This window comes from Apteryx mantelli, chromosome 9, assembly GCF_036417845.1.
Source record: "Apteryx mantelli isolate bAptMan1 chromosome 9, bAptMan1.hap1, whole genome shotgun sequence".
Classification (NCBI taxonomy): Eukaryota; Metazoa; Chordata; class Aves; order Apterygiformes; family Apterygidae; genus Apteryx; species Apteryx mantelli.
This window is the reverse complement of record NC_089986.1, coordinates 31,495,690-31,522,592: the sequence shown is the minus strand read 5'-3', so window position 1 is coordinate 31,522,592 and position 26,903 is coordinate 31,495,690. Positions and strand designations below refer to the sequence as shown.

The following is a 26,903-nucleotide window of genomic DNA, read 5'->3' as shown; positions in this document are numbered from 1 at the left end:
CAGTTTGAAGCAGTCCTATGGTGGGACGGGGAAGGCTTGGGCCCAACACCACTTCGTTGGGCCCTTGAGACCAGAAACAAAGCTTCTGCCTCCTGCTTGGTTTGGATGCTGGATGTTTCCACTGAGTCCATTAGCGAATTCACCCCCTTGTTCACCTTCTGTCATTGTAGTGGGGATATGAACACAAGAAAAGGGGTGGGGATTTGGAGCGTGTGTGTTTTGATGGAGCAAAAGGGGTAGAGGGGACAGTGTATATGTATCCAGGGATTTATTGGATGAGGGAAAGGCATGGCAGGGGATATAAATATGGGGATCATAGTATGGTTTGTATATGTATACAGAGTGGAAGGAAAGGCGATGGTGTCACAGGTGTCAACCGTTGGTGTTGCCAAGTGACCTGGAACCTTTGCCTAGCATTCCGAGCTGCTAGTGGCTGATAGCTGAGGCATCTCTGTGTCTGCCAGCTCTGTCTCCCTGAAAGGAGCGAGTGTACTGACTGCGTGCTGCGGTTTGCTGAGCACAGTCGCCTTCTCCATGAGGAACCGTTGCTCCAGGAGGTTCTTGAGGCTATGCTTAATATTATATAATAATAATATTATATTAATATTATATTATATTAATAATATTATATATTATTTCAGAGTGAATGTGAAAAGTGAAGGTGTTCTGAGCTTGAAAGAACCAGTTGCTGCATAAATAGCTGTTCACAGCTACTGTGCAGTAAACGAAGAGCAAAATCCAAAACCGAAGAATTCACCTTTGTAGACTTTCATTTCATAGTTTGACCAGGAGCCTCTGTTCGCTAACTGATCATTGGAAACGATGATGTTAAGCAGGTGGGATGAAATGCAAATGAAACTGTGTTAGGTGGCTTCAGAAGCTGTCCTGCTGCCGAAAATAAGTTTTCAAACGTTGCTAACTGAGAGCACATTAGCTACTGTTGTAGAGCACCACTGAAGTGCAATATTCAATTTTCTTTCATTAACCCATGAAAATTTGAATTTACTTACAGCTTTAAACTATAAACCTTAACAAACTGTTCTCTGTGCTGTTGCGGGGCAGGGAAGGGGGGTTTGAAAAGAAGAGGGCCTGAGCTTACATGCATATATGTAGCGTTATTGCACTTTTCTAATACCTTATTTTTTTTCCTGTGGCTGCTGAGGGGGAAAGTAAAATGATGGCTGCAAATGGGTGCTGTCTCCTCTAGAACAAGGAGAAGGACGTGAACATATCCTTGCATGGAGAGCAGTTTCAAATGACTCGTGTTTTCTGGTCTATTTTTTCAGCTTGTTTCAAATATTACTCGACATCAGTGTCCTTATTACTGTCTCCCAGGCCCTTGGTAAAACCTAAATTGTAATGACAGAGCATAACCTCCTCCCAGGAGGTGTGCACGCATTCATATTGGAGTCACAGGTAGCTAAGCATAGATTCGTTTTTTTTTTTTTCCTAGCTTCTGTCTTTTGCCTATCTGTGTTCCCTAGGAGGCCATGCCTACTTTAGAAAAATCAAGGACTTCCTCATTTATTTCTTAATTACGGAGAAATAATTCATCTTGCCCTGTGATCAAACTAATTCTAAACACCCAAGTGTTTGATAAAGTAAAAAAGGACAAAACAATGCTCTCGCAGATGTTTAGTGCTCTGCTAAAACTGGAGAAAGATGCAGTTCTATTCAAGAACAGTTATTGCTAGCACAGGCAGGTATTTAAACTGTACCTACCTCAGAATGTAGCATTGAGAAGGATGAATTATACTTTAGCTCTGCTGCAAGACTAATGCTGGAAAGTTTTCATTGAAGACCAGCTCAGAATGAAACTTAGCTCTTGCTAAAAAATTGAGCAGGAGGACACAGATGTATTTTATCCTCTTCGGTTTTATCTTCTGAAATATCAGACTTGCATTTAACACCTCCCCCCCAGTATTTTCTGCCTACCTTTATTAGCCTATCAATAGCAAATGTCATCTGTGTTATATGAAAGGTGCAGTTAAGGATATCAGCTATGTTTGAAGAACTTTTTGTGCACCCGATACAAAAGGAAGATAGTCCATTAGTGGTGGTACCAGCTTGTGTTTGGGAGCGTAACAGTTTAAAAGGAAACATTTTGTTGTCCTTAGACTTTTCTTTTTTTGCAGCTCACTTAATGTAGTGATATATATGTTTACATATGACCTTAGATGGCTTGGTAATCTTTAGTATGCCCCTTTTCTAAGGATAAACTTTACATCTTAAGCTCAGTAGTATTTTTGTTCCTAGTAACAAAAATAAAACATTGGATGATGATGTAAGGAGACGTTAATGGAACACGTGAGAAAGAGGCTGAAGATGCTCTAGTGGGAGAAGTAGCTGCCTGTGAGTGGTCTGTTGCCTGAGAGAGATGTGTGGTATATTGATGAGAGATGCTGCAGCAGTGGCAGTAACTGCAGTTGAAGAGACCTTCATGTGTTTCTGTCTGACATGATCCCAGAGGTGGTTGGAGGGGACAACTTTGGGACATGAAAGCTAATTTTGAACGTTTGGGCCCTGTGAAGGGAACTCAGTCTCTTAGAAGCTTGTCTGTGGTTGCAAAACACTGTTCTGCATGTTCTTTCCTCAGCGTTCAGTCACCTGTGGAAGATCCTGACCAGACTCCAGCCAAAAAGCGAAAATCAGGTATTACACATTATAGAAGTAATTAATATGTCTTTTTCTTAGGTTTCATGCATCTTGGAAAACTCTGGCTTTTGTACTTAATCACTGTTATTGAAATCGACTTTCCAAGCCGTTCCTTTCTCCTTGTGATCATCTCTGTAGCAGGGGCCTGAGGGTGCGTCATGGGGCCTAGCCCTAAATGTGGTGTTATCTGTGTTGACTGAGTACGGCAGGGTACAATACTTCCACAGCCGTTAGGAGATATCCCAGATCAGTAGAGCGTTGTGGACTGCATTTGGTGGTTTCTGGCTATGCATGCGTGCGTACGTTTGAGCAGCAGAGAGCATTTTTAGAGCAAAGTTGTGTGCTCCCTATCTGTATTCATGATGCTATACCTCTGTTAGTTCAAAATACCTCTATCTTTTGTATTTTGAGAAACCATTTTGAATCTGGGATATTAAGGAAAGTTCTTTTAAACTGATGGCAGGCAGAGAAAAATGATGTTTCTGATTGTAGCCAGCTAGTGAGTTTTAGAAAAAACTTCTGAACTGAAAACAGAAGACACTAGTCTGAGTTCAGTCTGAGTCTGAAAAGTTTGGCATGTGAATTTGGAAAAGGTAGGAGAGCTGCGTAAAGGGTGGAGATGCAGCAGGGGTTAGGCGTAGGAGAAAACAGCAGCGGCCGAGAGTGATGGAGTGGTATTGCTGCTCTCCTCAGTGAGACTTTGTGATACCCCCTCTGCAAAGTGATTACAGTGTTCAGGAGGAAAACTGTGCAGCCGCCTGCAGCCATGTTAGTACCTCTAGATACCAGCCACATTGGTCACGATTTGAGATGGAATATTCCCCTTGACAGTGTTTACTGAAAGAGAGGGAGAAAGCGATGCTCTTTAGGCTTTGGGACTTTTACTAGCACAAGTTCCAAGAGGAGAGTTTCTCAGTTACTGCTTGTCAAAGGATGCTGCCTCTCATTTAATGGTAGAGACTGCTGAACTGTAAATGCACTTTTCAGACTTCAGAGCGTAAAACAGTTGAGAATATGTCAAACTGATGTCTCGCTCCTCCTTTTAGCAGCATGACCAACCCTCAGTAGGAACAATTTGCGAGTCTTAGTAAGTAGGCCGAATCTGCTTCTAGGAACCTGGTACCACCTATGCCCTCGTCTACTTCGATGTCATTCTCTTAACTTCAAACAAATGCTGTTGTGTAATATCATTTAATCTCTAACACGGTCCTTCATTAGACAATCTTGGCTTGCTAACGTTTGGAAATACTGTCTGAGGGGTTGCATGTTTCTGCTTTTTGAATGCTGAAAAGAAAAGGCTTGGGTAGCTTTGGTTTCTAGACCTTAGTGAACGGCTTTTCTCAATTAGTCAAGAGCAACACGTAGCAAACTGTAGGAGCACAGGCGTGTATGGAGGGGGTGAAGAATAGAAATTGTACCATGTGCTGCTTTTCTAGAAACACTGAATGTTCCCAAAAGCAGGGTGTCCTTAAAAATCTGGCTGCAGGCTCCTAGGTTAGTCTTTGAGCCCCGGTTCTGAAGACCTGCTAGGTGAGCTGGCTGGTCCAAAACTCACCACCAGCTGCTGTTGACAGTAAGGTGTGTAACTTAATCCTACCTGGAGCACTAGAACGCATTTTAAGGAGGTGGATTTCTATTTATATTAAAGCTGAATCCCCTTTTTAATCACGTTCTTGTATGGCCTTTCTTGGTTTTCTAGATTATGCCGTCCGTAAGCCTAAAGAGAGAGTTGAAAAAGTTCCTGCTGTGGTGAAGTTTCCAGCCAAGGCAGCAGATAAACACCGGAAGGCTTCGGTCAGCAATGCAGCTCCAAGCGCAGAGTCTGCAGAAGAGGTTAGCAAGGTTTTTGAAAATAGGTAGTTATGATATTGAGTGAATGCATGCAAGATGAGCTGCTTTCCCTAGTGCATCTTGAAGTTGGACGTGTTCTAAGGCTGCACAGCGCTAGGTTCTTCTTTTCCATTTATAACAGGCAGCTCTTGTGTGCTGGGTTTGCATCATTCAAGTTTGAATACTCTACTCTAGCACTTGTAATTCAGGAGCTAAACGTTTGCTGTCTTCCAGATGCTTTACAGTAGTTCAAGTTTATAGCCTTAGTGTGTTTGCAGGCATTGCGTGGTTTTTTTTCAAGCTCGTAGTTAAAGAGTCAAGATATATTACCTTGCAAAGAAAAACTGCATGCTTTCCTCTGGAAAACCTCTTTCTGATAGGTGCATTATCTACCAGTCCATGAGTAGATTCCTGTAGGACTTTGGTTCTGTGAAAGTGGTTCTTGAACTGCTTGATTTTATAGTTTGGTTTCAAAGGTGCATTGTTATTTATTGCCCCACTAGGATAAGAAGAATAAGAAACTGTCACATTCTAACGATTGGCTCTTGAGGGAGTCTCTAACTGTTTTATTTGTACAAAATTTATTTTTCAAGGACTAATCTATCATACTTCAGAATGTTTAGGCACTGACAGTGATATAACTTAGTGATAGGCTCACATTGTTTTAATGTACTTGAGATTTGTTCAATTTTTCTCTGAAGAATGACATGCAGTTTTAACACACTAAACTTTCATGATCCAGAAGTTTTCAGTTAGAACAAAATACTGCATAGAACTGGATATAAAACGGTTTTAAGTGAAAATCCCTTCTGTAATGTGTACAAAATCACTGCATACATGAGATACTATATTAAAAAATTGAAGTGTACTTGTCAGAGGACCTGTAGAGATCTGCATTCTGCTGTGATCTGAATCAGTAAATTATAGTCTCTGAATCATAATACACCTGACCTTAAATTTCAGGAGGATTATGTGTTTGCTTGGATTTGCGTTCATGCTATACTCACACAGTTACCTTTTCTGTTTTTACTCAAGACTCAGTCCACTGCTTCTGACAATTTGTCTAATAGACCAGCAGGTTGTGCACAAGATTTAGAAATGCTACAAGTTGGTAAGGCTGACATCAAGTTATTTACTTGCTCCTTTTTTACCCTACCTTGTGTATCGTGTGACACCACCCTGAGGTTTATGTACTGGTTTTGCGGTACTAACATTGGTAGATGCAATAGCAGGTAAAATCTAGGAGTGCTTTAGCACGAAGTCTGTTTTCTTTCCTGCATCTTTGCATTGCTTCTGATTTTTGGGCCAGACATTTGTCTTGTCATCTCAGTATTAAGTGCAAGAGCTGTGTCGGATGCTGTCCTGCAGTTCTGATATGTCTGCTGCTGGCTTGCCTGAAGTAAATTGCATTAATTTCAGATCGTAGATTCTGATAATCCTTTTTTATTTCAAGTTGAGGCTGACAGTAGTTTGTGTCCACAAATTTCTTTAGCTGCCAGCGTGAAAACCTGAAATTACTGTAAACATAGTAACCTAGTGCAAATAGTATTATGATGTAACAGAGAAAATGAAAAGAACTCATTTTTGGTGAAGCTCTTCGTTGTAAATTCATAAAACTTTAGTTTCCTTTTGTATTTACTGGTGGCTCGTGCTCTTCTTTTATAGACAAAATGCCTTGTGGAAGCAATACTCGCTTGAATAAAGCAGCATTGTCCCTTTCTCATAAGACAATCCCTTGCTTGAGGTAAAAATCCTTTGGTTTTCTTTGACTTCTCTGAAAAGTTTGTTGTCTTTCACTTTTGTTCTCGAACTTTCTGTGTGTTGCATGACATTTATATCTGTCCACCTACCTTTTTCCACGGTATTCTGGAACTCCTTCAAGCTGCAATGCTACAAGGAGGTCTCCAGCTACTTTATTTCCAACAAAGTTTAAACTTTTTGTTTAAATCCAGATTAATGGTCTGTGGTAGGTGAAAGTGTGGAACTTGAAAAGAAGAGGTTGGGACCAGGGAAACTTGTCAGAAGCTTCTAAATAGTCTGACAGGAAAAAATAAGTTGCTGCTAAGTGCATGATGTTGAGCATAAAATAGTTCGTGATTTAATAAGAGGGCTGATCTTGACTTTGCATTTGTTTCTGCTTATTGTTTGGGTGACGCTGAAGCATTGCTTGTATGCTTACCTCAGAGTTAGAAATAGTTGGAAGAGGGAAGGAATGGGTCAGGATGTGATTTCACACATTCACTGTTTGCCTCCCGGTCTCAAAATTAGATTGGTAGTCTTGTGTGTGTCCCAGCTTGGGATTACCATGACGAGAAAAGCAGCAGCTATGCTTCAGCGTGCTGGCTTTTAGAACACCTGAAGTTCTGATGACATGAATAACACACCTGCATGGATCTTTGATCTTCTGTAATGACTCAGGGCATGGACTGCTGTGGAAATGACCCTGAGAGTAGCAGTTTGCTTGGAGAATTTTTCCTGTGCAGAACTTCTCATGCTTTCCCACTGAGTATTTGATGATAGCAAGTCTTACCTGAAAGTCACAAACATCTCATGTCTGTCTCCATCATAATCAATGTGCATGCTTTACAAAATGGTCGTTGGTGCAACTTGAATTGGGAGATGCTTACTTGAATGTTATTATTTCTTTTGCCATTGGTATTTTTAGCGCAAGCAGGAATGGCAAACACCGGATCAAACCAACTCTAGAAGACGCCTTAACGCTGAGGCCACCCATTAGGGAGCACACTATGCTAGAATCCACAACATCAGAATCTGGCAAAACAGGGAGGCCTTTTTGTACGGCTGAAGAGGTAAGCTTGATGAGAAAGGTGTCTTTTGAAATCGAGTAACTTAATAGTTGCAACAGAACTGTATCTTCGCTGAAGTGAATTTTGTAACATTCAGTGCAATGGATATAGCGAATGAAATTGAAGGGACGCTTCTGAAAGTCAGTGTATAATGTTTTATTTGCCGTTGTGTGCATCAGATCTTGAAATAGAGCAGTCCTTGGGTTGCCAAAAGACTGAATTTTAACCCGTTCTTGTGGAAGTGATGTGCTGGGGGAGGAACCCTAGGCAGTTTCACTTAGCAGTTAAACTGTACTGCCTTGTCCCTGAGTATATTTTTGTTGCAGGGTTGACTAGAATTCTTGTTTCAGTATTTTGTCCTTAACCTAACTCAAGTGCTGTCTTTACGTAGCAACCTTAAATGGATGGTGCAGGTAAAAATGGCACAATTGCTGATGGTACTTAGTTGAAGGACTGAGAAGCCCTGCCCTGTCCTTTCCTCCCAGTATCTGAAGCAACTGTTGGAAAATATTTGATAAACCTAGCTTATATTGAAGAAGTATTGGAGGAACTGTGGAATATGGTTAAGATATCACCTTGGGGACTCACAGCAACGTGGTAGTTGTGTGTATTGACAGGAGTGCGTGCTAACCAGAATTATTATGCAAGAAGTGCAGACCACACCTAAAGAGGAATGAGGGTGTGGGAATTCCTGCTAAAATAAAACTGGAGACTGCCAGGATTCTGGGAACACCTGTGCAGTCTGTACCAATTTTCTATTACAAGTATTGTGTTGCTTCATATGCAGTGGTTATAATGTGTGTTTTTGTTTTGTTTTGTTTTTTCCCCCCTTCTGCTAGGATGTCCAGAGAGGTGAAAAGGAGAAATGCAAACGACTCTTGAAACTAGTAAAGGAAAAGTATCCTAGAAGCTGCCCAATTCCTCAATCTACAAACTTCTGCAAGTAATTATAGAAAAAAGAACGCTAACTTTTTAGTAGCAACTTTGTAGCTGCTATAAATGGGAAGGGGGAGGGAATTCATCTTTTGCAGTCTCAGGATTCTGGATAGTGTCCCGGAGCAGGTGTTGGGGCAAACTGTTTTGTAATATGCCACAGTGTTGCTTAAGGTTAGAAGTATTTTATGGCCTTTAAAACAAAACAATAAAAAAAAAAACCCTTCCCTCCCGGCCCCCAAGCTGAAGCATGAATATTCTAAGAAGGTATATTCTAAAGGTGAAGATTTGTTAGTTGGTATGAGTGTATTTCTGGTTCCGATACTCCTTTATTGTATCTGCACTAAGACAGTATCTAGTTTAGGTAAGCGTTCCTAGTAGCGTACGTTCTTTTTAATGGTGCTGCAGTCAGTGCCCTGGATTTTTATACTAGAAGTTATCTTCCTCTCATTTGGAATTGTTGAGTTTTTTCTTGGTCAGGAGTCCTGTTTTATTTGAGAATGTGAAGCTTAACTTAAACCCAGGAAATGCCAGATTTCTGTCCCTGCATCCCCCCCTACCCTGCAAGTCCTTCTCAGGCACTTGAGTAGGAAGGTCTCTTTTTGCAGTACACAAAATGCCATCGCTGTCCTGCATGTAGAATCCCAGGGCTTGAAGCAGCCAAAAAAGGAATCTTGTGGGTACTTCTGATTCTTATATACCAGTTATAAGTATATTGGTATCTTTATAGCTGTGTCAGTGTCAGGACGCTAAATTAACTATGCCAGTGTGTGTAAAAATAAATAAATAAATAAATAATAGTAATAATAAAAACACCTCTCTTGGTGGAATAGCTATATTTCAAAGCTGTGCAGAAGGGGGACTAGTTGTTGTAAAATGCTGATGCCAAGATAGTGCTAAATTCCAGCATGCCTTTCTACATAGTAAGATGGTAGAAAATGCCGTCCCTTCTTGTAGTTTCTCTTAAATGCTCCAAGACCTGGATTGTTCCCATAAGCTCAGAAAAAGCCCAAATCTCCATTTGGTGGTTCACAGCTAGAAAACATGTAAACGCGTGACTTCAGATCAAAACAGCACAGCACATTTAAACATTCTGGTGATTGAAAATGATGTGGAAAACAGTGTTTCAAATCATTCTTGGTGCACCTGCATTAGCATTTTAGGGCGGATCAAGACCCGGTTTCTGGCATCTGATATCTCAATCATCGACTTCTGTGCTTTGGTTCATATCGCAGAGCATTCTTGGAGCATGTGAAATAGGTTTCTTTCAGATGAAGCTAAACCAGAAGGGGTTCTTATTGAGTGCATCTAATGCACTCCAACTGTGAGTAGGCATTTAGTCCCTGAAGTCCTCGTAGAGCTAGGCTCAAGTAAAACATCCCTGAAATGTGTATGTTGTGGACATTGTGTTCTCAATGTCAACTGTTTCCCTTGCAGATCCATTCCTTTTGAGCCGTACTGCTTTCTAAAGTAGACGTAGCCATAGCAGATAGTTCCTGTCATTGTCAGAAAATTTGACTCCTGTATCTTCAGTGTGTGTGATTTGAAAGTAACCAGGCTTTTGACTGTAAACTGCCTGTTAACAGAATGCCTTTTGCATTTTGTGATGAAACCAGTGTGGGAGATGCACGTTTCTGTTAATGGACTGAACAACCTAATTTTATTTTACAAGCTTCTATTTCCTTAATTTATAGTCTCCAACTCTGTAGTGTAGACAATCATGTAGAAATAAACTGTATCCTTTTTAGTGTATTGGTATGCACCGATAGCAAACACCGTATGTATAGAAATTCTTATTTTTCTCTTGTGTTTCTTGCTGCATCAAAGTGCTCAAGCCTCCTCGAAGGAACCAGTGACGTCTGCAAGTCGTCTGGAAGAACAAAGGCGTGGAGAAGACATCTACCAGTGTATGACACTAAAAACCAGTGAGTATCCCTGTGATTCATATCTGTTCCATTTCGTAGGTAGACTTAATCAAGCAGGGCATTTCCTTAAGTCTTGAAGGTAGTCTATACTAAAAAGATTTGTTGGTACTACTGTATTGTCAAGCTGTGTCCCTTTATAAGGAACTCTAGGTGGGTTAGAGCATTTATGCTGGTATAGCTTATGTCAGTTCTTAAAACGAAACAAGCTCTTTCTGGAAGGAAAGAAAAAAATACACACACACACACACACACACACGCACACACGCACACACGCACACACACACACTTACTAGCTGAAGTGGCTTTGTAAGTCTTTTGTTGGAGTGAGAAGGTTTGTTAAAATTGCGCCTGAGAGCCAATACCGTGTTAATGATGGTGTAGACATAACTCTACACTTGCACAGTAGTAAACTTTTTAGTATCCGGCTGTTTGTGGTAGTAGAGTATAATAAATTAATTGTGCACCCTTAGGTGCCTTTTATTTAGCTTAGAGATGGGATTATATGTTACTCTTTAATCCCTTTTTAATGCTGTAGTTGACCATTCTCCTGGTAGCAGAGCTTCCAGACCAAACACGCTAATTACATCTTTTCTGGATGGGCACAATACCATTGTTTATATAAAGTTAGTTTCTTTTACATATCTTCTCTAGCATACTGAAGATATATAACTACTTACGGTGACCTTAGTTGTCTCCTGCAGAGTGGGCTGGTTAGACTGGTTTGCTGATAAACTATTTTCTTTTGTACCCAGCACTGTTATAATGTCATGTGTTCATGTATATACATTTAATACTGTCCCAATCAGGGTTTTTTTCCTATTATTTGTTACTTAATAGTTCATCAGTTCTTTGTACATATCTGTGACTTTATTACACAATTGTATGGGTTTGGAAATTATCTCTGAGTTGGTACTAAAATTTGGGGAAAGCTTGCTTTGTGGTGCAAAGTGACAGTCTACGCTTCTGAGCTGGGGGCTGTGTGCAGTTATTGTAAAAATCACTAAATTTTTTTCAAGTATGCAGTCTAGGCTTTAAAACTTAGTACATTTCCTGCTTCAGTTCTCATAAACTTGCACATGACATTCAAGAGGTGTGTTTGCCAGAGTTCAAACTTTCTAACCATCCGGTCATTATTAGAAGTTTTTTGTGTTATCACCCATAAACTGAGAACCATGTATGTCTCCTTGCAATTAAAAATAGCCTTTTTGTTTCTCTGCTAATGCTTTCCCATCTTTCTGTGCAGGTATCAAATGTGCTGATGCTTGTGGCCCACAGTGGTTGCAGAAAAATGATATGATCAGGTACATTAAGCATGGCTTTTAATCATGGTTCTTGCTTCTTTTGGCTCTGTGTGTGTGTGTGTTTCTGCCTCGAGTAGTGTCCAGAAGGAAAAAAATTGTATTTCCTGTCTCAGGGTTGTGGAACAGGAGGAGCTACCTTGTGAGTCTGGAATTGTTCACAAGCCAGTTGCATCGCAAGTGCAGCTCCCATGCTAAGCCCATCTGTTTGACCAACAGGGCCTGTGCTGGTGTGGAGTTTGCTGATTATGCCAAGTCCTTTGCTAGGGGAAGAGAGTCAGCAGAGGATGGAAGTGGTGGCATTGCCAAGCTGTCCTTGCATTTGCAGGGAATGTAGCCATCTTCATCCCTTGCAGGTGTCTTTCTGCCTAACCATTACCAAGTCGACTTTTCCCTTCTTTCACTTTGAAGCTAGTATCCTAAGCATCAGGATGAGGAACCTTGTAAAGCCTAGTGGGACTGAGGCAGTTTCTGTAACTTACAGGATGCTTTGGGTTTGAATATGAGACTGAAAAGGAAGCGTGCAGTTGGGTTGTCTGTTTGAGAGAGACTTTGAGTGAACTCCTTTGCATTAGTCATCTGAGCAGGAGGCAGTATGAGTTCAGTTGGCTTTGTGTTGTTGCAGGAAAACTGGTTTTGGCTGCAGTAAGTACAGTCACTGGGAGAGATTTTCTATGGCAGTCTGATCTACACATCTTTTTGCAGTGACCGTTCCTTAAACAAAAAGGGGAGAAAGTGGAGGTGGGAACAGAGAGACTTAGCTGTGGCAGTCCTGCTTTTTCTGGCTGATTCTGGCCCTATTATTCTCCCTGCTTTAAAAGCTAGCGCTACATTCAGCTGTGCAGCACTGTTCCTGTGCTCAAACTGTCAGCAGTTCCTCTAAACTCAAGGGAGAGAAGGAAACAAAATAACTGAGAATATGATGGGTTCAAGTAAAAGGAACATTTTCTTGCCTTTTTTGCAGATTTAGCTACTAACTGAAGTCATTCGGCAAGGCTTGCGATATCTACTCTTACCATGCTGGATTGAATGCCTTTAAAGCACAATGAGTGTGGGATACCATGAGAGTCTGTTGTAGGCCTTCCCCCTGGAAAGGGGGAATCTTCGAGGACAATGCAAATGCTTGTTTTTGGAGGAAAAGGGACCTGTAAACGGACAACTTTAATGTCTGTGTATTTGCTTGCTCTTCAGAGTCCGCGTTGTTTTAATGATAATCCTTTCCAAATGGGGATAGTCACTCTCTTGACTAGCCTATAAAAGGCAAGTAAACATCTTCTAGCTGTCCATTTTTAACTGAATGTGCTGGTCTTAGTTTCAGTAAGCTAACTATACTTGGATGCAAGTACAGTTGCAAATACTTATGTTATACCTTGCAGTATAACGCCTGGCTTGCAGTATTTCTCACCAGTATATCCCAAAGCACGTTATAGAGGTGGTGTTGGTTGCTTCCTTGTTTTCCAAATAATGAAACTGATAGAGAAACAAAAGGAATCTTGCATATACTGATGGGAAAAAAGTTGGAAAGGCTCCCAGCTCTTTCTTCTATCCTACTTTTGCTGCTCCAAAAGAATGGTGCTGGAAGTTGAGATAATGTCTTCTCTTGTTCATGTGTGCCACTGAGGTTATAGTCAGATTCAGCTCTGCAAAAAGCATTTCTTAACCAGAAGATGGGTTCTGCAGAATTAAATGCGACAACACTGGAAACAACTCCTTTCTTTCTTTCCTTCTCTCAGGTACTACACAGCGGCAGAAAATTCTCATGAACAGGGAAGACCAGTGAAACAGGCCAGTGCAGGGGTAAGCTTGTGTTATTTAGTAGTTCATTGTTTATAAAATATGACTGAGTGTTTTCGATCATGAATTTCTGCACTCTATCCTTACATATGTTGCTAGGTAAGTTATGTACTTATTCCAGTGTTTTTTTCCCCAGGGAAGGGGGGAGGATTATTCAGTGAATAGTGCTTTCACAAAAAATTAATGGCAGCAGGAAACTTATTTCTGAACTATTATGAGCGCACTGCACTATACTGTTTTTGTTTTTTCCTCTTTTCTTTTGGGTAAAACTTCAAAGCCTGTAGTGCACAAGCTTAGCTGACCTGCAGTACTAGTCTACATCATCTTTAGCCTCCTCTTGTTTTGAGAGATAGGAGGTACATCTCTGACTTTCATCTCTGATCAGGATTGAAATCGGAAATAAAAGTTTATCCATGGAAATAAGAAAGATTAATCTCAGTCTCAACTTGATACTTACATAGGGAGGCTTTCTGAGCTTCTTAATGTTAGTTCAAATCAAACCAACCTTCTGGCTGTCTTGACTCTATTAAATTTTGGATGTAGTTTCAATGTAGTATCAGTAAAACTAACTTTGGAGTTTGCTGTTTGGAAGCATGTAAAAAATATCCTTCCATTTTTATACATGAGCAAGACATTCTGCATTATTCCCAAGCCAAGCAAATCTGTATTTGTTTGCTAGCTTGATGTCCTTTTGTCTAACAGAGACAGCGTGGGGCTGAAATCTCAGAAGAAGTGTCGTTTAGATTACGTCTGGCTCCTGTTTTGTCCAGAAAGTCATCTGCCCTTGATGTGGAAGAGAAGAAATTCCCAAGCTCAGAAAAAAGAGTAGAAGGTCTTTCTCCACTCACAGAGGTACCATAGTTCTGTTTGCTCAAAGCAGAGAGCTTTGAAACAGCCATGAGTGACTCTATCTGTTACCGGTGGTTCTTAAGGCTTTTTGAAGTCTTAAGGGCTTGTATTTAACCTGTTACTAAGTTTCTGTAGCCGTGACTTCATAATGCCAGGGTCAGCAATAAAGCTGGTTTTAAAGGCTTAGTATGGTCCGCAACTCCTTAAGTTATGCTAACATAAGGGTTTGTGGGACTTCTGTGAGCAGGCCAGCAACAGGTCCAGGTTTAAAAACAGTCTACCAAGGACCATATTTAACACACATTTGTTTGCTTGACTAGTCCATGCTGTTTTACTGTCTTTGCCTCTTAACCTGTCCTGCCATGCAAATAGGTCCTGAAGAGTAAGCTTTGCTGATCCACAACGTTGCATTACTTATGGGGAACCTGAGCATCTTGCACATGTCCTCAGGATCTCAGTCACACGTGCACTGGCCATGGTTGCACTGTGTATAACAGGGATCATAGGAGTTAACTTACTAACTATATCCAACAGGGCTTGGAAGTTCTAGTTCCCTTCCTCGTATGAACTTAGGCTGCTTTTATTCTTTGGAGTTACAGTCCTGCTGATCTAACTGAGCTCTTCCTTTTTGGCCCGTTGACAACTGACATGCAAGGGACTAGCAAATCAAAGTTTTACCAAAGTCTGCAAAGTAATGCTTCAATACAAGGGGGAAAAAAGGTGTTTTTCTCATTTTGCTATCTCAGATTCAGTCAAGGAGATGCTATTGCAGATTGGAGTATTTTATACTAACAGGCCCAGTGATTTATTTGCATTCCCTACGCAAACTTAGATGCAGGCATCCATGTTGCAACCAGTCAGATGCACAACGCAGACTTCTAATTGCATGACTCTGGTGTAGTCACCTTGGTTTCCCTTTTTGCTGTCGCTTCCATTCCCTTTGAAGCTCACCACCTTCAGGTTTTTTCAGGCTCCTGTCTTACCTGCTTTGGTGTGGAGAATGCCTATTGTGGTTGGCATAAGCATCAGTGTTGCAAGGGCTCCAGCTTTATGTGAGAGAAGAGGTGTTTGCTGTATTTCTGCTCATTCTTCAGCTGCTTATTGTGCTTGCTGCTCTGCATGTTTTATATCAGCTTCCGTTGCGAAAGCAAATTGAAACAACCTGAGCTTCAAAGCTAGGACTCTGAAACAACTGCCATTCATAACTCAGTAAAAAGCTGACAAAGCCACTAATCCTCTGATCTGAAACACTGTTGCTGTTTCCAAGCTCCAGGGTTATTCTGTCACCTGAACCTAACTTGACAGGCTTTAACAGGCTTGAATTTGAATGCTGTCTACAGGTTAGCATGCTCAGAACCTTTCTGAGCCATTTGCCATTTGTTTCAGGCCATGGAGAGAGAGGTCACTGCTGCATTTAATGAAGGTGAGCCCAATGAGACCATGAGCAGTGCCTTCAAACTAAAGGTCACCCGTGAGGACATCCACACACTAAGGAACCTTCACTGGCTAAATGATGAGGTAAAACTTGTTGCAACACAGAGGTTTTCTAGTTCAGTATATATTTTAAAATACACCTTGAGTGTCTATAAGTTTTCTTTTCATTCTGCACATCCCAGAAGTATCTGTAGGGTTGCGATTTTTAGGCCTTTAAGAACCCCATATTACTGGAAGCACCTTTATTTCTTCTACTGCATAGCTCTTAGAATTTAATCAAATTTTTGTCTAGGTTAGTTGGAGTGGGTGAGAGGTGCTTATATCAAGCTGCAAAAGTAACCTAAGTGCAAATGTCTCAGCTGCATACTTAATGGTGGGCAGCAGATAAGCGCTGCTGTATTTTTTCATTTGGTGAGCCAGTGTCCTGTTTTTCATGTAAAGTTTGCTCTTTATTATACAGATCATTAATTTCTACATGAATCTTCTGGTGGAAAGAAATAAGAAAGAAAGATATCCAGCGCTTTATGCTTTTAGTACTTTCTTCTATCCCAAGCTAATTTCTGGGGGCTACAAAGCAGTAAAAAGATGGACCAGAGGTGTGGATCTGTTCAAACAGGACCTCATCTTAGTGCCCATTCACTTAAGAGTGCACTGGGCACTAGCGGTGAGTCAAATTGGCTTTTCTTTAGAACTGGATGAGGAGAAAAAACAAGCAAGAAATGTCACTTAGCACAAGTTTGTGCTGTGTCTAACTTAATCATGTTCTAATAACAGGTTATAGATGTCAGAAGGAAGAGCATCAAATACTTCGACTCGGTGGGACAAAAGGGTGACAAGATTTGTGAAACTTTGATGTAAGTAGCTGCTTGGTCACTGCTTTGGTTTTGAACCATGAGAAATGTTTTGTTTGTTTGTTTTCTTAGATTTCTCCCTTTAACACGTGACTAGATGTTCTTGCTTTTCTCATAGATACAAACCAGAAATCTTTCTGATTCACTTGCTACAAGTTGTATATGAATTGTAACATCAGTTACTTATCTAGTCTTGCCCTTCTCTCCAGGCTCTCAGATGTCTGGATTCTGCCAACTTCACAATATATTCGCAGCCAAAGCTTCACTGCCAGAAGTATAATAGGCCTGTGGCACAAATAAACTAACTTTGTTAGCAGTCAGTGAAGGTGGGCTGTTGACTAGGGGGAAGAATTTCAGGGAAATGTTTCAAAATACAGCCTGACTGGCAGAGGAAATGTGATGTATGTGATGTCTATGGAAGGCATTGCATTCTTGCAAGAGTGTTTCAGTTCTTTCATGCACCCCACTCTTTAAGACCTTTCAAATTACTATAGCTCAGTAATGTTAGCATCCTATGGCATAACCACTCCTTTTTATGATGAGCTATGCAACTCTTTATTGCTTAGCTCTTCCTTTCTCTTCTTGCCTTGAGACAATTTTTTTTTTTCCTCACGCTTCTTATGTTCATCCTTTTTACTGTAGTGAGCTTGTAACGTCCTTCTCCTCAGTTCTTCTGTGCCTCCACGCTTCTGGTTTGATGTTTTAAACAAAACCACCCTCTGGCTTACTCCAGCAGACTACCCTCGTGCTGTTACTGTGTGTCATTCAGACTTCTGAGATTCCAGTTCAAGATAGATGTCTTGTAGGAAACATTTCTAGATGTATCGGCTGGCATAACATGAATCTCAAACATTGTGGACACAGTTTTTTGTATGTATAGGTTTGTATGTACAGATTTTTTACCATTATAACTGTGTGTAAGCCAGCATCCCTAGATGTGTCTGCCACCAATGCAGAAGTAGTAAAAACCCTTAGTCCAACAACTTTATAGACCAAGCACATAAGAGTAGCCCCACTGGATCAACCCAAATGTTGTTTTAGCCCAGTACCGTCTTGGACGGCAGTTAACAGCAGATGCCTGGGAAAGCGTTTAAGAATAGGGCTGCATAATGATTTTTTCCTCAGCGTATTCTTCCAGCAACCTGTGGCCTGGGAACTTCCTCAGCCAGAGGTGCTAGCATAACAGCCTTTGTATTTGTTCTTCCAGAAGGGCACAAGGTATGTGGGATGAAGGCACGCCATGGAAAGGCATACTGGAAGGGCTTGGTTTTTCTCTTGCCTTTCTGATAATGTTTTATTTGCTTTGCTTGATCTCTGCTGAGCAATAAGCTTATGCTTTTATGGAAGTCTCTGTTGGAATCATTGGATCTCTTTCCTGACCGACAGCCGTTAGCTCACAGCCTGTCACCGTGTATGTAAAGTTAAGATTTGGGGTTTTCCTCCAAATGCCTTGCTTCAGCTGCAGTGAATATCCTCTGACATTTTACTATCCAGCCGTTCAGTATCCTTTGATGCTTCTGCAGCTCTTTTTTGTTGGCCTAAATATGGAGGTGAAGAGTGGTTTTGTTTTGTTTCAAACAGCCGATACCTGCAAGAAGAAAGCAAGGAAAAAAGAAATCTGGAGCTGTCTCTTTCAGAGTGGATTCTTCGCAGTATGGAGTCACATGTATGTGAGCACTATTTGGATTTGAAATGTGAACTGTAACTCCTCATCATGAAGGTCCTAACATATACTAATAAGTCTAAGCCTTTAGAGAAAGCCCATAACCCTCTCTTGTTCTTAATGTACCGCCTCGGACTGCAAGTGGATCAGGAAACCGTGCTGGAATGGAATCTTAAGCAGTACCTCTCCTTGCTGGCTGAAAACTTTTTATTTTATTTTTTTAGTTAGTCATAGATTTAAAAAAACCACAGAGAACATCCCCTGCCCCATGAGGTGAATCTGGCTTTTGCCCTAGTTTCACAAGTCATATTTTGTTGGAGAATGTAAGCTCCTAAAATCAGTTTTGCATTTGGGCCTTTAATTCTTACGTGGAGTGCAAATCCTGGCATGTAACATAGCAAAGGATTGATGTTTCTCAACAAATCTAACAGTGACAGGTAGTAGCTAAAGACTCAATTTAAAGAACAAAGGCTTAGTTGCACTGAGCACTGTGCAAACCTCAAGACACCTTGCAGGAATGAAGGCTGCTATCCGCTGTTGGCCTGCCAAAAACTTGGATTTTAACATCTAAGCAAAGGAAGCAGAGGGAAGTGATGTTGTGTGGCTAATTGAGTATATTCCTTGTGTGTGCTAGGAGTGATCAATGGATAATAAAAGCAGGTTCGCAAGTGTCTGGTTAGTGTATTATCTGTATTGAGTACTGTATGCTACTTCCAAATTGCCTTTCTTTGAAGACAGAGGAAAATTCTCCCTTTTTTTGTGTTCGTTAGGAAATTCCCCAACAACTTAATGGAAGCGACTGTGGGGTTTTTATGTGCAAATATGCAGATTACATCTCCAGAGACAAACCGATCACTTTCACACAGGTGAGTGAAGCTCATAAAGCAAATTTTAGATTTCTCACACAAGTAAAAGAACTGGTGGGGAAGTTGCATAGCTGTTAACTGTGAAGTCTCAGAGGCTTCATTTTTGGTATGTAATACGAGGGCTGGAAGAGGGTAGAGTTGTATTCTGTCTTTATTTCTACTATCTGCTTCCTAGCAGAACCTGTGAAATTCCTCTTGGGCAAGGTACTGCAGATAATAGCTTTGTAACATACCTGGCCTTTGTATGTTTTGGAGAAATGTGTTCAACCCTTTGACCAGCTAAAACAGTAGTTGTTTTCAAATGCAGTGAGCTTTTATGAAAGGACTTGTAAGCTGTTAGTGAAGCAAATCTGGTTTTGTTGGGTTGTCATGTCTTGCAAACATTTAGTAGGGGGGTGGGGCAAACCAGTGCTGCATCTGAAGTGGCAGGTGTTGACTGTTCTTAAAATGAACTTTGTCGCATTAAGGAATTAACAGCTGGATGCTTATACGTATTTCTGCCTCTTTCAACTGTGACTTCATATTTAATGTTTTTGGGTTTTTTTCTTTTCAGAATAACATGCCTTACTTCCGCAGGAAGATGGTGTGGGAAATAATCCATCAGCAGCTGCTGTGAGACATGCACTATTAGAGTAACACTGTGATCACCGTGTGGTGACTAACTCTCGTTTTAATTATTTTTCTAATGCCTTATTTCAAAAGGCACACAAATTTTCCTCTTTAGGCTATAAAGTAGTGGTTAATTTTTTTTTCCAAATTTTGGAGACGGCAACTCTCTTTGAAATCAGCTAGTGCACCATAAGTGCAAGACAAAGACTGCTGTGTCCTTGCCCAAGGAATGGTTAAGAACGGATGCTATGTGAACCTCTGCTCCTACCTTGCAGCACACGTGGGCCAGATTACGGACAAATGGGACTTTTATCTCTGGTGGTAATGATTCTATTACCAAAGCTAATCTCCATAAGGACAACGTGCTTAGCTACTGTTTCCTCAAGGAGAGTTTTCTTCTGTTTCTGGAATATCCACGATCTACTTGATTCCTAAAACTGGATTTGTGATGACCATAAGAAGAAAGCATTTACAATCTTTGATTTGTAACAAATCCATAGTGAAGCCCCCATAGTTGGGGTTTGTTTTATTTTTTTGTGCGTCTCCAAGGAAATATCTAATGTGAAAAGAGAAGTATTTATTTCTTTTGTTTATTAAAATAAATATTTAACTTATATAAAAGAGCCTTATTGGAATGAAACTCTACCTGGTAAAGAAGTGGAGGGATTTTCTTAATTGAAAAAAGTTTGACATAGCAAACTGGTTTCTAGCTCATTTATAATCTACAATGAAGAAGGCTAGCCAGGATGAATATCAGAGCACAAAAGCCTCTAATCATCTGTCACAAAATCCTAACGGGGCTATCAGGATGTCATTCAGCAATGAGATGAGCAAGTGTAGTGCAGGTAATATCTAAGTGTAGGTCTGAAGAACAAATGTCTCTTTGGGATAACTCAGTAGGCTTCTCGGTAAGATAAACTAGTCTGTGCACAGCTTGGTGAACATGGCCTGCCCGGTACCGGAATCTGTTTAAGACTAATATGGGTGTCTCCACACAGTATTTCAGAGAGCAGCGTACCCCTGTGGAAGTGGAATAAAATGTACTGTCAGGTGCTGGTACAGATGCACAGGGTTTTGGACTGTGGCCTGCCAGATAAAGTGATGTTGCAGGATCATGTTCAGTTGCTTATTGCCTCTATGCTGGAGAGACTGCCTCCATACATCTGCCAAATGAAGTGCTTGTGTGAATTCTTCCTGCTCTGTTCCAGTCAGACGGAGCTAGATTAGTTTAAACATGGTGTTTCCCCTTTCTTACTTCTTTTTGCCTTTAGGTTAGACTCCAGAATTGGAGTAGTATTAGAGGTCTTTCAGTTCCCCATTTACCATTGCAGAGGAAAGATTGTCCTTTAGCTGGTTTGTGAGCAGCTTATTCTAATGCTTGTATAAATAGACACAACAGGCTGTTTCTGTGCTCTCCCGTATCTGTAACACAGGATGGAACAGTCACTGTAATATAGGTGACACCTAACTGGAGACAAGGTGGTTCTCCTCCTCAGCTCTGGCAAAAGGATGCTGATTTTTGGACATATCCCCTCTGTCATGTGTTTAAAATTCCAGCCCTGACCCTGTCTTACCTCCTCCAACATAGACTTGGCTGTGTCTCAGTCCGTCAAGGAACTATCACTATCTGCAAGTCGCTGTGGGAACATTCAGCTCTTATGGTGCTGCTCCTTGCCTGAGGAACTGTTCCACATCTTCTGGAAAAGCTGTTAAGCTGGCTTGTCTGCATTGTGGGCCACCAGCTGGTTCAGTGTGTGCTTTCAAACTAGTCAGCTTAATCCATCACAAAATCAGGTTCTCCAAAGAGAACCATCACAAAGGCAATCTGTCATATTTTGTCCTTAGATGAGATTATTTCTTCATTTTCCCTGGATTCCCTAAGGACTTGAGGAAGGTTTCAGCTCTTTATTGACTTTAGGGCCCAGTAGTTCAATGCTGTGCTTTAAGTAGCCTTTCCTGTTTGCTTCAGTTCTTGCCTTGTAGTGGGGTATTGTCATTTCTGAGCTTGACCCTGCAGTTTTCTCATCTATCAAAGTAGCATTTTTCTTTTCAAAACAAAACCAACCAAAGAGCCCCACTGTGCTAGTGGCATAAGAGTTTGTGAAACAAGAGAATGCTTTCCAAGTCCTCCTTGTACTTCCCCCTAAACATAGGACGCTCAGGCATTAGGTGAAAGGAGCAGAATGAAACTCCCTTGAAAAGCTCGCCTGGACACAGACAGCTAAACACGCAGACTCCTAAACTAGAGTATAAACCTTGTTAGGAGATAACAGCTTTGGTGCCTGCAGCTTGGTTAAAAGGCACCTGTGTGCCCAGAGTACCAGGTTGCCCAGAGAGGTTGTGGAGTTTCCATCCTTGGAGATAGTCAGAAGCCATCTGGACAGAGTGCTGGGCAACCTGCTCTAGGTGACTGTGCTTGAGCAGGGGCGTTGGACCAGCTGATCTCTAAAGGTCCCTTCTCACCTCAACTGTTCTGTGATTCTGTGTGGCTTTGGCTGTTGAAAGCCTCATTTTGTGAGATACCATGAGGAAATTACATATGTACCTTTAAGTCTCTCCTCTGTATGCAAGGTCATCTCACAGGTTCCAGCTTTTCAGCTGTTGCTTGGTTCCCTACATCCACGTAAGATGCTTTGAGTTACCCAAGAACATCCTATGGAGAGAAATAGTCTCTCAAATCTTTTGGGCTTTCTGGCCCAAAGACCCTGTGTGCAAACAGCTGCATGTTGGATCTGGGCCTCCCTTCTAATTCTAGCTGGTCAATGGGCTCTTGGAGCTGATCAGCTTCCACTTTCCTTTGTGTTGGCTTGAAAGTACACGTAAGGCCTGTGATGCAGAATGAGTAATACTGTATTCCCTGGCTGCCTCCATGGGTTTGGAGATCTGCTTTTCATCCTGGTTTGCACGTTTCTGCTGCTGCCATCTGCCGTGTGACTGGGTCCTTGCTCACAGGAAGTACGTGAAGGGCTCAGACACAGCAAATGTGGGTCAAACAGAAATCTTTAAAGCACTGGTGAGCACAGGTCTCCCCAGAGCTGAGTCACTCAGGACAGGAGTGAAATCATTGCTGAGTGTAGACTGTCTGGGACTCGGAAAGGCGGGGACAGAAGAGGATTCAAACTTGGAGACTGATGTTCTTTTTCTGATCTCCTGTGTATTATTCCCCAGGCTACAGTCTGGGAAAAAAATTTGTTCAGTATGTTTTGACAAAACAATAAGGAGTGACAAGTGACCTGTTCTGCTTTGCTGTTTTGAGACGATACAGCCATGGTACTAAGGACTGCCTTCCCCAGAGGCCACACCTTGGGTGGGAGCATGGTCCCTGGAGACAGATGCAGGGTAGGGAAGAGGCTTGGATCTGTGTGTTGTTACAGACCTTGCTGCTGGACAAGTCAGCTGAACCAGAATTTTCACGGGCTCATTTTAATTCTCTTTGGTACTCAACTTGATGCCCAGATGCAGATCTGCCAGTGGTGAATGAGGGAAAGATGGAGAAATGCTCCCTTCTCAGCAGGTGGCTGGGGGCCCCTGCTGCCTTTGCACTAACAGTTTCACACAAGAGAAGTTCAGGCCCCATTTTTGCCCCTTTCTCTGGTTGGAGTTGGCCCTTTTAACAACACCAGTCCCTGGAGGTGGGCTCCTCTCTGCTGCTATTAAGACCAAGCTTTTGGTTAGCTAGAGAAGCAGCTATGGGATCCCGTAGGGACACTTGGGGCTTACAGCTACATAATCGTAGTTAGTGATCCCCATTAATAAATGCAGCAGTGCCATGCTATCGTTTTGGCTTTGCTGGCCACGTTGGCTAGTTCAGTGCAACGCGAGGCAGCTTAATGGTGGTGACATCTCTCGGTGGGTGTGCAAAGTTGTTTCTGGCAATGCCTGTAAACACCTCCCACCACCACCCTCCTCCAAAGAAGAGCCCGAAAGCCCATTTTGGGCAGCTCTCCAATGCCAGTTTGAAGCAGTCCTATGGTGGGACGGGGAAGGTTTGGGCCCAGCACCACTTCATTGGGCTCTTGAGACCAGAAACAAAGCTTCTGCCTCCTGCTTGCCGGAGATGGTGGCTTAAGCACCCTTCCCAGCAGACCTTGGTGGAAAGGGGCTGTAAGGTGGCCTGGAGGGGACCCAGAGCCAAGCTGCCAGGCCAGCAGGTTCCTGCCTGGGGCCTGCCCCTGCTCATGTTGCCCATGCACGGTGACAGAGGCAGGCCTTTGTGGAGGACATGTCCCACCACTGGGCCTCCCCACCACCTTGCTTCTGCGGCTGGCTCACCTGCTGGGTTGCGATGGTGGTGGAGTGTTGCCACTGGGTTTGCTCCTCAAGAAAAGGCAAAAAAACCAGCCCCCCGCCTCCCAGTCCCCATCGCCCTTGCGGCCCAAGCAGAACAGGTCCCAGCAACGTGCCTGCAACAGAGGCAGGGTGAGCTGGGCGGCCGTGTGAAACCACCTGGTACCGTCACGGCAGCCCATGCTGGGAACTACCCCCACCCTGCGCTGGGCTCAGCTTGTACCCACGCAAGGAACTTGAAAGAAAGCAACGGATAGCAAGCTCAGGCTCTTGTTAGCTGGATATATTTCTTTTTTTTTTTTCTTTTTTTTTTTTTCGGTGGTGGTAGTTTTTCACAGAACACTGTTTGCAGTAGAGAAAAAAACTGGCATTGCAGTCTGTCGTTACAACGTTGGTATGGTCACGTAACCCAGGACGCGTTTGGCCTTCAGCACAGAAACCTCGACCGGCACGTGCCACAGCAGGGCTCAGGTGGTCTGCTCCGGTCCGCAGTTGGTTTTCGTTGTTTTTGTTGTTCTTTTTCTTTTTTACCTTTTACATATGTGAATTTTTTTTTTCTTTTTTTAAACATTTCTCAAGCTTTCTCCGAAGGAATGGCCACTGGCTCTCAGCTAGCAGAAGGAGACTACAGAAGAGCTCTTGGACACGTGGGATGGTTTCCTTCTCCCGCCTCGCAGCTGACTTGGTCTAGATAGTTTTCCAACTCATTTTTATTAAAAAAATAAAAAAATGCTTCAACTATCAGTTTTACAAGGCATACAAAATCTCTAAAAGGGAAACACAAGCGCAAGGTGCTGAGGTACGAAAACCTGAGGTAGTTTTTGTGTGTGTATGTGTGTGGGTTTTTCTTCTTTCTTTTAAAAAATTTTTGCTAGTTTTTCAAGCCCTGGGCCAGCAACCTCTTGTAAATGTGTTACTCCCTCCCCTTTCCCCCTTCTCTCTCCCCAACATTTAAAAAGGGATCCTTCCCGAAATGCCAAGTCCCTAGGAGCAGCCCCTCGGCCAGGCAAGGCAGGGGCCCTCCCAGGTTACCTGGTTTGGGGGGGGGGGGGGCACAAGGACACCGTTTTTTTTTTCAGGTTGGTTTGTGTGTGTTTGCTGTTTTTTTGCAAAAAAATGCTGGCTAAGTACCATGGGGTCGGGCTGGTGATAACCAAAGGAGAAGTTGTGGCTGAGCGGGTCTGTTGTTTGCTTTCTGCAGGGCGGTAGTGAGAGCACTGCTTTGTCCGGTGGGGAGGGAGAGAGACAGACAGACAGACAGAGCGGGGGAACGGAGCAGATGCAAAACCCAGTTTGGACTCTGTGAAGCTAAGAGGAAAGGGCATGGGAAAAAGAGGGAAAGAGAGAGAGAGAGAGATTCCTCTTAAAAGAGACGGTATCCCTTCTGTTGGCTTATACAGGCAATCCCCACAGCGCACTGAGGGTGTTGCTCTTCTCAAAGCCCTTAAGAAATTGCCACTTTTTAACGCTCACTCAATCTTTTTTTTCTGCTGGCAATCCTAAATCTCTGGTGTACTGTGCATCAGAGAACCAATGGACCAGCTTCTTTCCTTAAAAGTCTAGAAAAGCCTGCTTTTTTTCTAAAAACAAACGCCCCCCTCCCCCAGGATCCCAACCACCCCCCCTTTGAAATTAAAAAAAATTAAAAAAAATCTTTAAAAAATTAAAAATCGGCGTTAGTTTTAGTTATTGATATATTAATTCTAAAATATATTAACGCTGCGAATGCTGCAGGGGGCACTGCAGCCCCTGTGCTGTAAAATCTCCTCCTCTAGTTCCGTGCACGCAGGTACAAAGAGCAGTTCCAAAAAGTTGTCAAGGAATTGGTTTTAGAGGAGAGAAAAATGAAGAAAAAAAAAAAGGATCTCTGCCTATGTTAGTCCAACTAAAGGGATAGCGTCGGTAGTAAATAGAGTAAGGTGACAGCTGGGGGATTGACAGAGTCTGCAGCGCCCTCGGGCAAGCAGCCCAGCGCTGAGGCATCTTCAGTGTGAATGGGTGGGAAAACCCTCCCTTTCCCCGGCCGCCGTCCATCCGTCCGTCCTCTGCAGGGCCCCAGCCACAGGCAGACTTTCGTGCCTCAGGACGGTCTTTGGTTTGCTCCCCTGATCGGCTGTTGTGTCAGGCGTGGGCAGGGTTACATTCATCGGGTGTTGCGGGCTGGCCCGGCGGGAGCCTCACTTGCTGTGCTGCGAGGCCGGGGCTCCCTGAGCGTGTTTCTGCTCCTGCTGCTTCACCTGCTGTACGATCTCCCTGATCTTGCGCTGCGCGGTCTGCAGACAAAGCGAGAGCTGGGCATCAGGGCGGCAGAAGAAGGAAGAGCCTGGCGAGCGGCATCGCGAGCTCGCCCGGCACGGCGGTGGCCGCCACGGCCGCCTGGCCCCGCTGCCCGCCCCGGCCACAACCGAATATCCCTCGGCTCCTTGGCCGCTGAGCTCTTTTAGTTAAAAATGGGACAGGACGATGATTTGGCATCGCTGTAGCTGGCGTGAAATGCTAAAGAAGGAGCAGCCATGCTCCTAGGTGACTGCGGCCCAGGTTGCCTGCTCGTGCCTGGCTGGGGAGCAGGGCCGAGTTACTGGCGACCACAGATGGACACGTGCTCTTCCAGGACAACTGCCAGATGGGAAGGGGGGGGGTAAAAGCCAAAGCAATGCACATTTCCACATTGCTGCCGCACAGAGCGCGCCCATGTTGCACTCGGCGAAGGCTCCCGCGCTTACGGCCTGCGTGTGTGGCTGCATGTTTGCATTGCGATGTAAAAACAAGGTGAATCCTGAAATAGGTGCTCTCTTCCTGACTTACTCTGGTGGGAACAGGCTCGGCGTGCCTCTGTGAAGGGTAGGCAACCTCATTTACAAGCATTTCATTGCAGTTCATGTATTTAGCCTGTCCTTTTCACAGCCACAGATTCCAAGAGTGAATTTCTTTTCTTTTGGGTGATGCTGTCCTATCTGAACAGTTACTCGCATGTGAAGGCAGGTGAGCAGGGTGCGGGTTCTGCACTAAGGTGGGATTCGTCTCCTCTAACATCGTATGCCTATGGTATAGGTGTCTCCGTGGGAGCGCAGTCTGCTGGGCTCCCTTGCCAGCACTGGAATT

General features: G+C 42.9%; 2 protein-coding genes across 3 annotated transcripts in view; one reads left to right on the top strand and one right to left on the bottom strand.

The window, feature by feature from the left end:
* The first annotated feature begins 2,177 nt into the window (after positions 1-2,177).
* Positions 2,178-20,122, top strand: LOC136992651 (sentrin-specific protease 2-like). The gene is made up of 16 exons (XM_067302206.1): positions 2,178-2,652; positions 4,355-4,488; positions 5,521-5,596; positions 6,151-6,229; positions 7,151-7,295; positions 8,132-8,235; positions 10,053-10,150; positions 11,394-11,451; positions 13,182-13,245; positions 13,945-14,094; positions 15,478-15,609; positions 15,986-16,189; positions 16,300-16,379; positions 17,958-18,042; positions 18,810-18,905; positions 19,459-20,122. Exons 1-16 carry the CDS (start codon positions 2,496-2,498, stop codon positions 19,519-19,521), a joined length of 1,725 nt encoding a protein of 574 aa, XP_067158307.1. The 5' UTR covers positions 2,178-2,495; the 3' UTR covers positions 19,522-20,122.
* Positions 20,123-24,493: 4,371 nt separating this feature from the next.
* Positions 24,494-26,903, bottom strand: part of IGF2BP2 (insulin like growth factor 2 mRNA binding protein 2) — a 79,141-nt gene continuing 76,731 nt past the window's right edge. For both annotated transcript variants that reach the window (XM_067302107.1, XM_067302108.1), the window contains one exon: positions 24,494-26,074. In XM_067302107.1, the coding sequence (XP_067158208.1) occupies positions 25,979-26,074 (96 nt within the window). In that variant the 3' untranslated portion in view covers positions 24,494-25,978. The remainder of the gene's footprint in view (positions 26,075-26,903) is intronic.

Bases quoted from the DNA above. Each gene is read 5' to 3' on its own strand.
- LOC136992651 (XM_067302206.1), top strand. From the start codon at position 2,496: ATGAAAGCTAATTTTGAACGTTTGGGCCCTGTGAAGGGAACTCAGTCT. The intron at 7,296-8,131 runs GTAAGCTTGATG...CCCTTCTGCTAG, and splicing joins CTTTTTGTACGGCTGAAGAG to GATGTCCAGAGAGGTGAAAA. The intron at 10,151-11,393 runs GTGAGTATCCCT...CTTTCTGTGCAG, and splicing joins GTGTATGACACTAAAAACCA to GTATCAAATGTGCTGATGCT.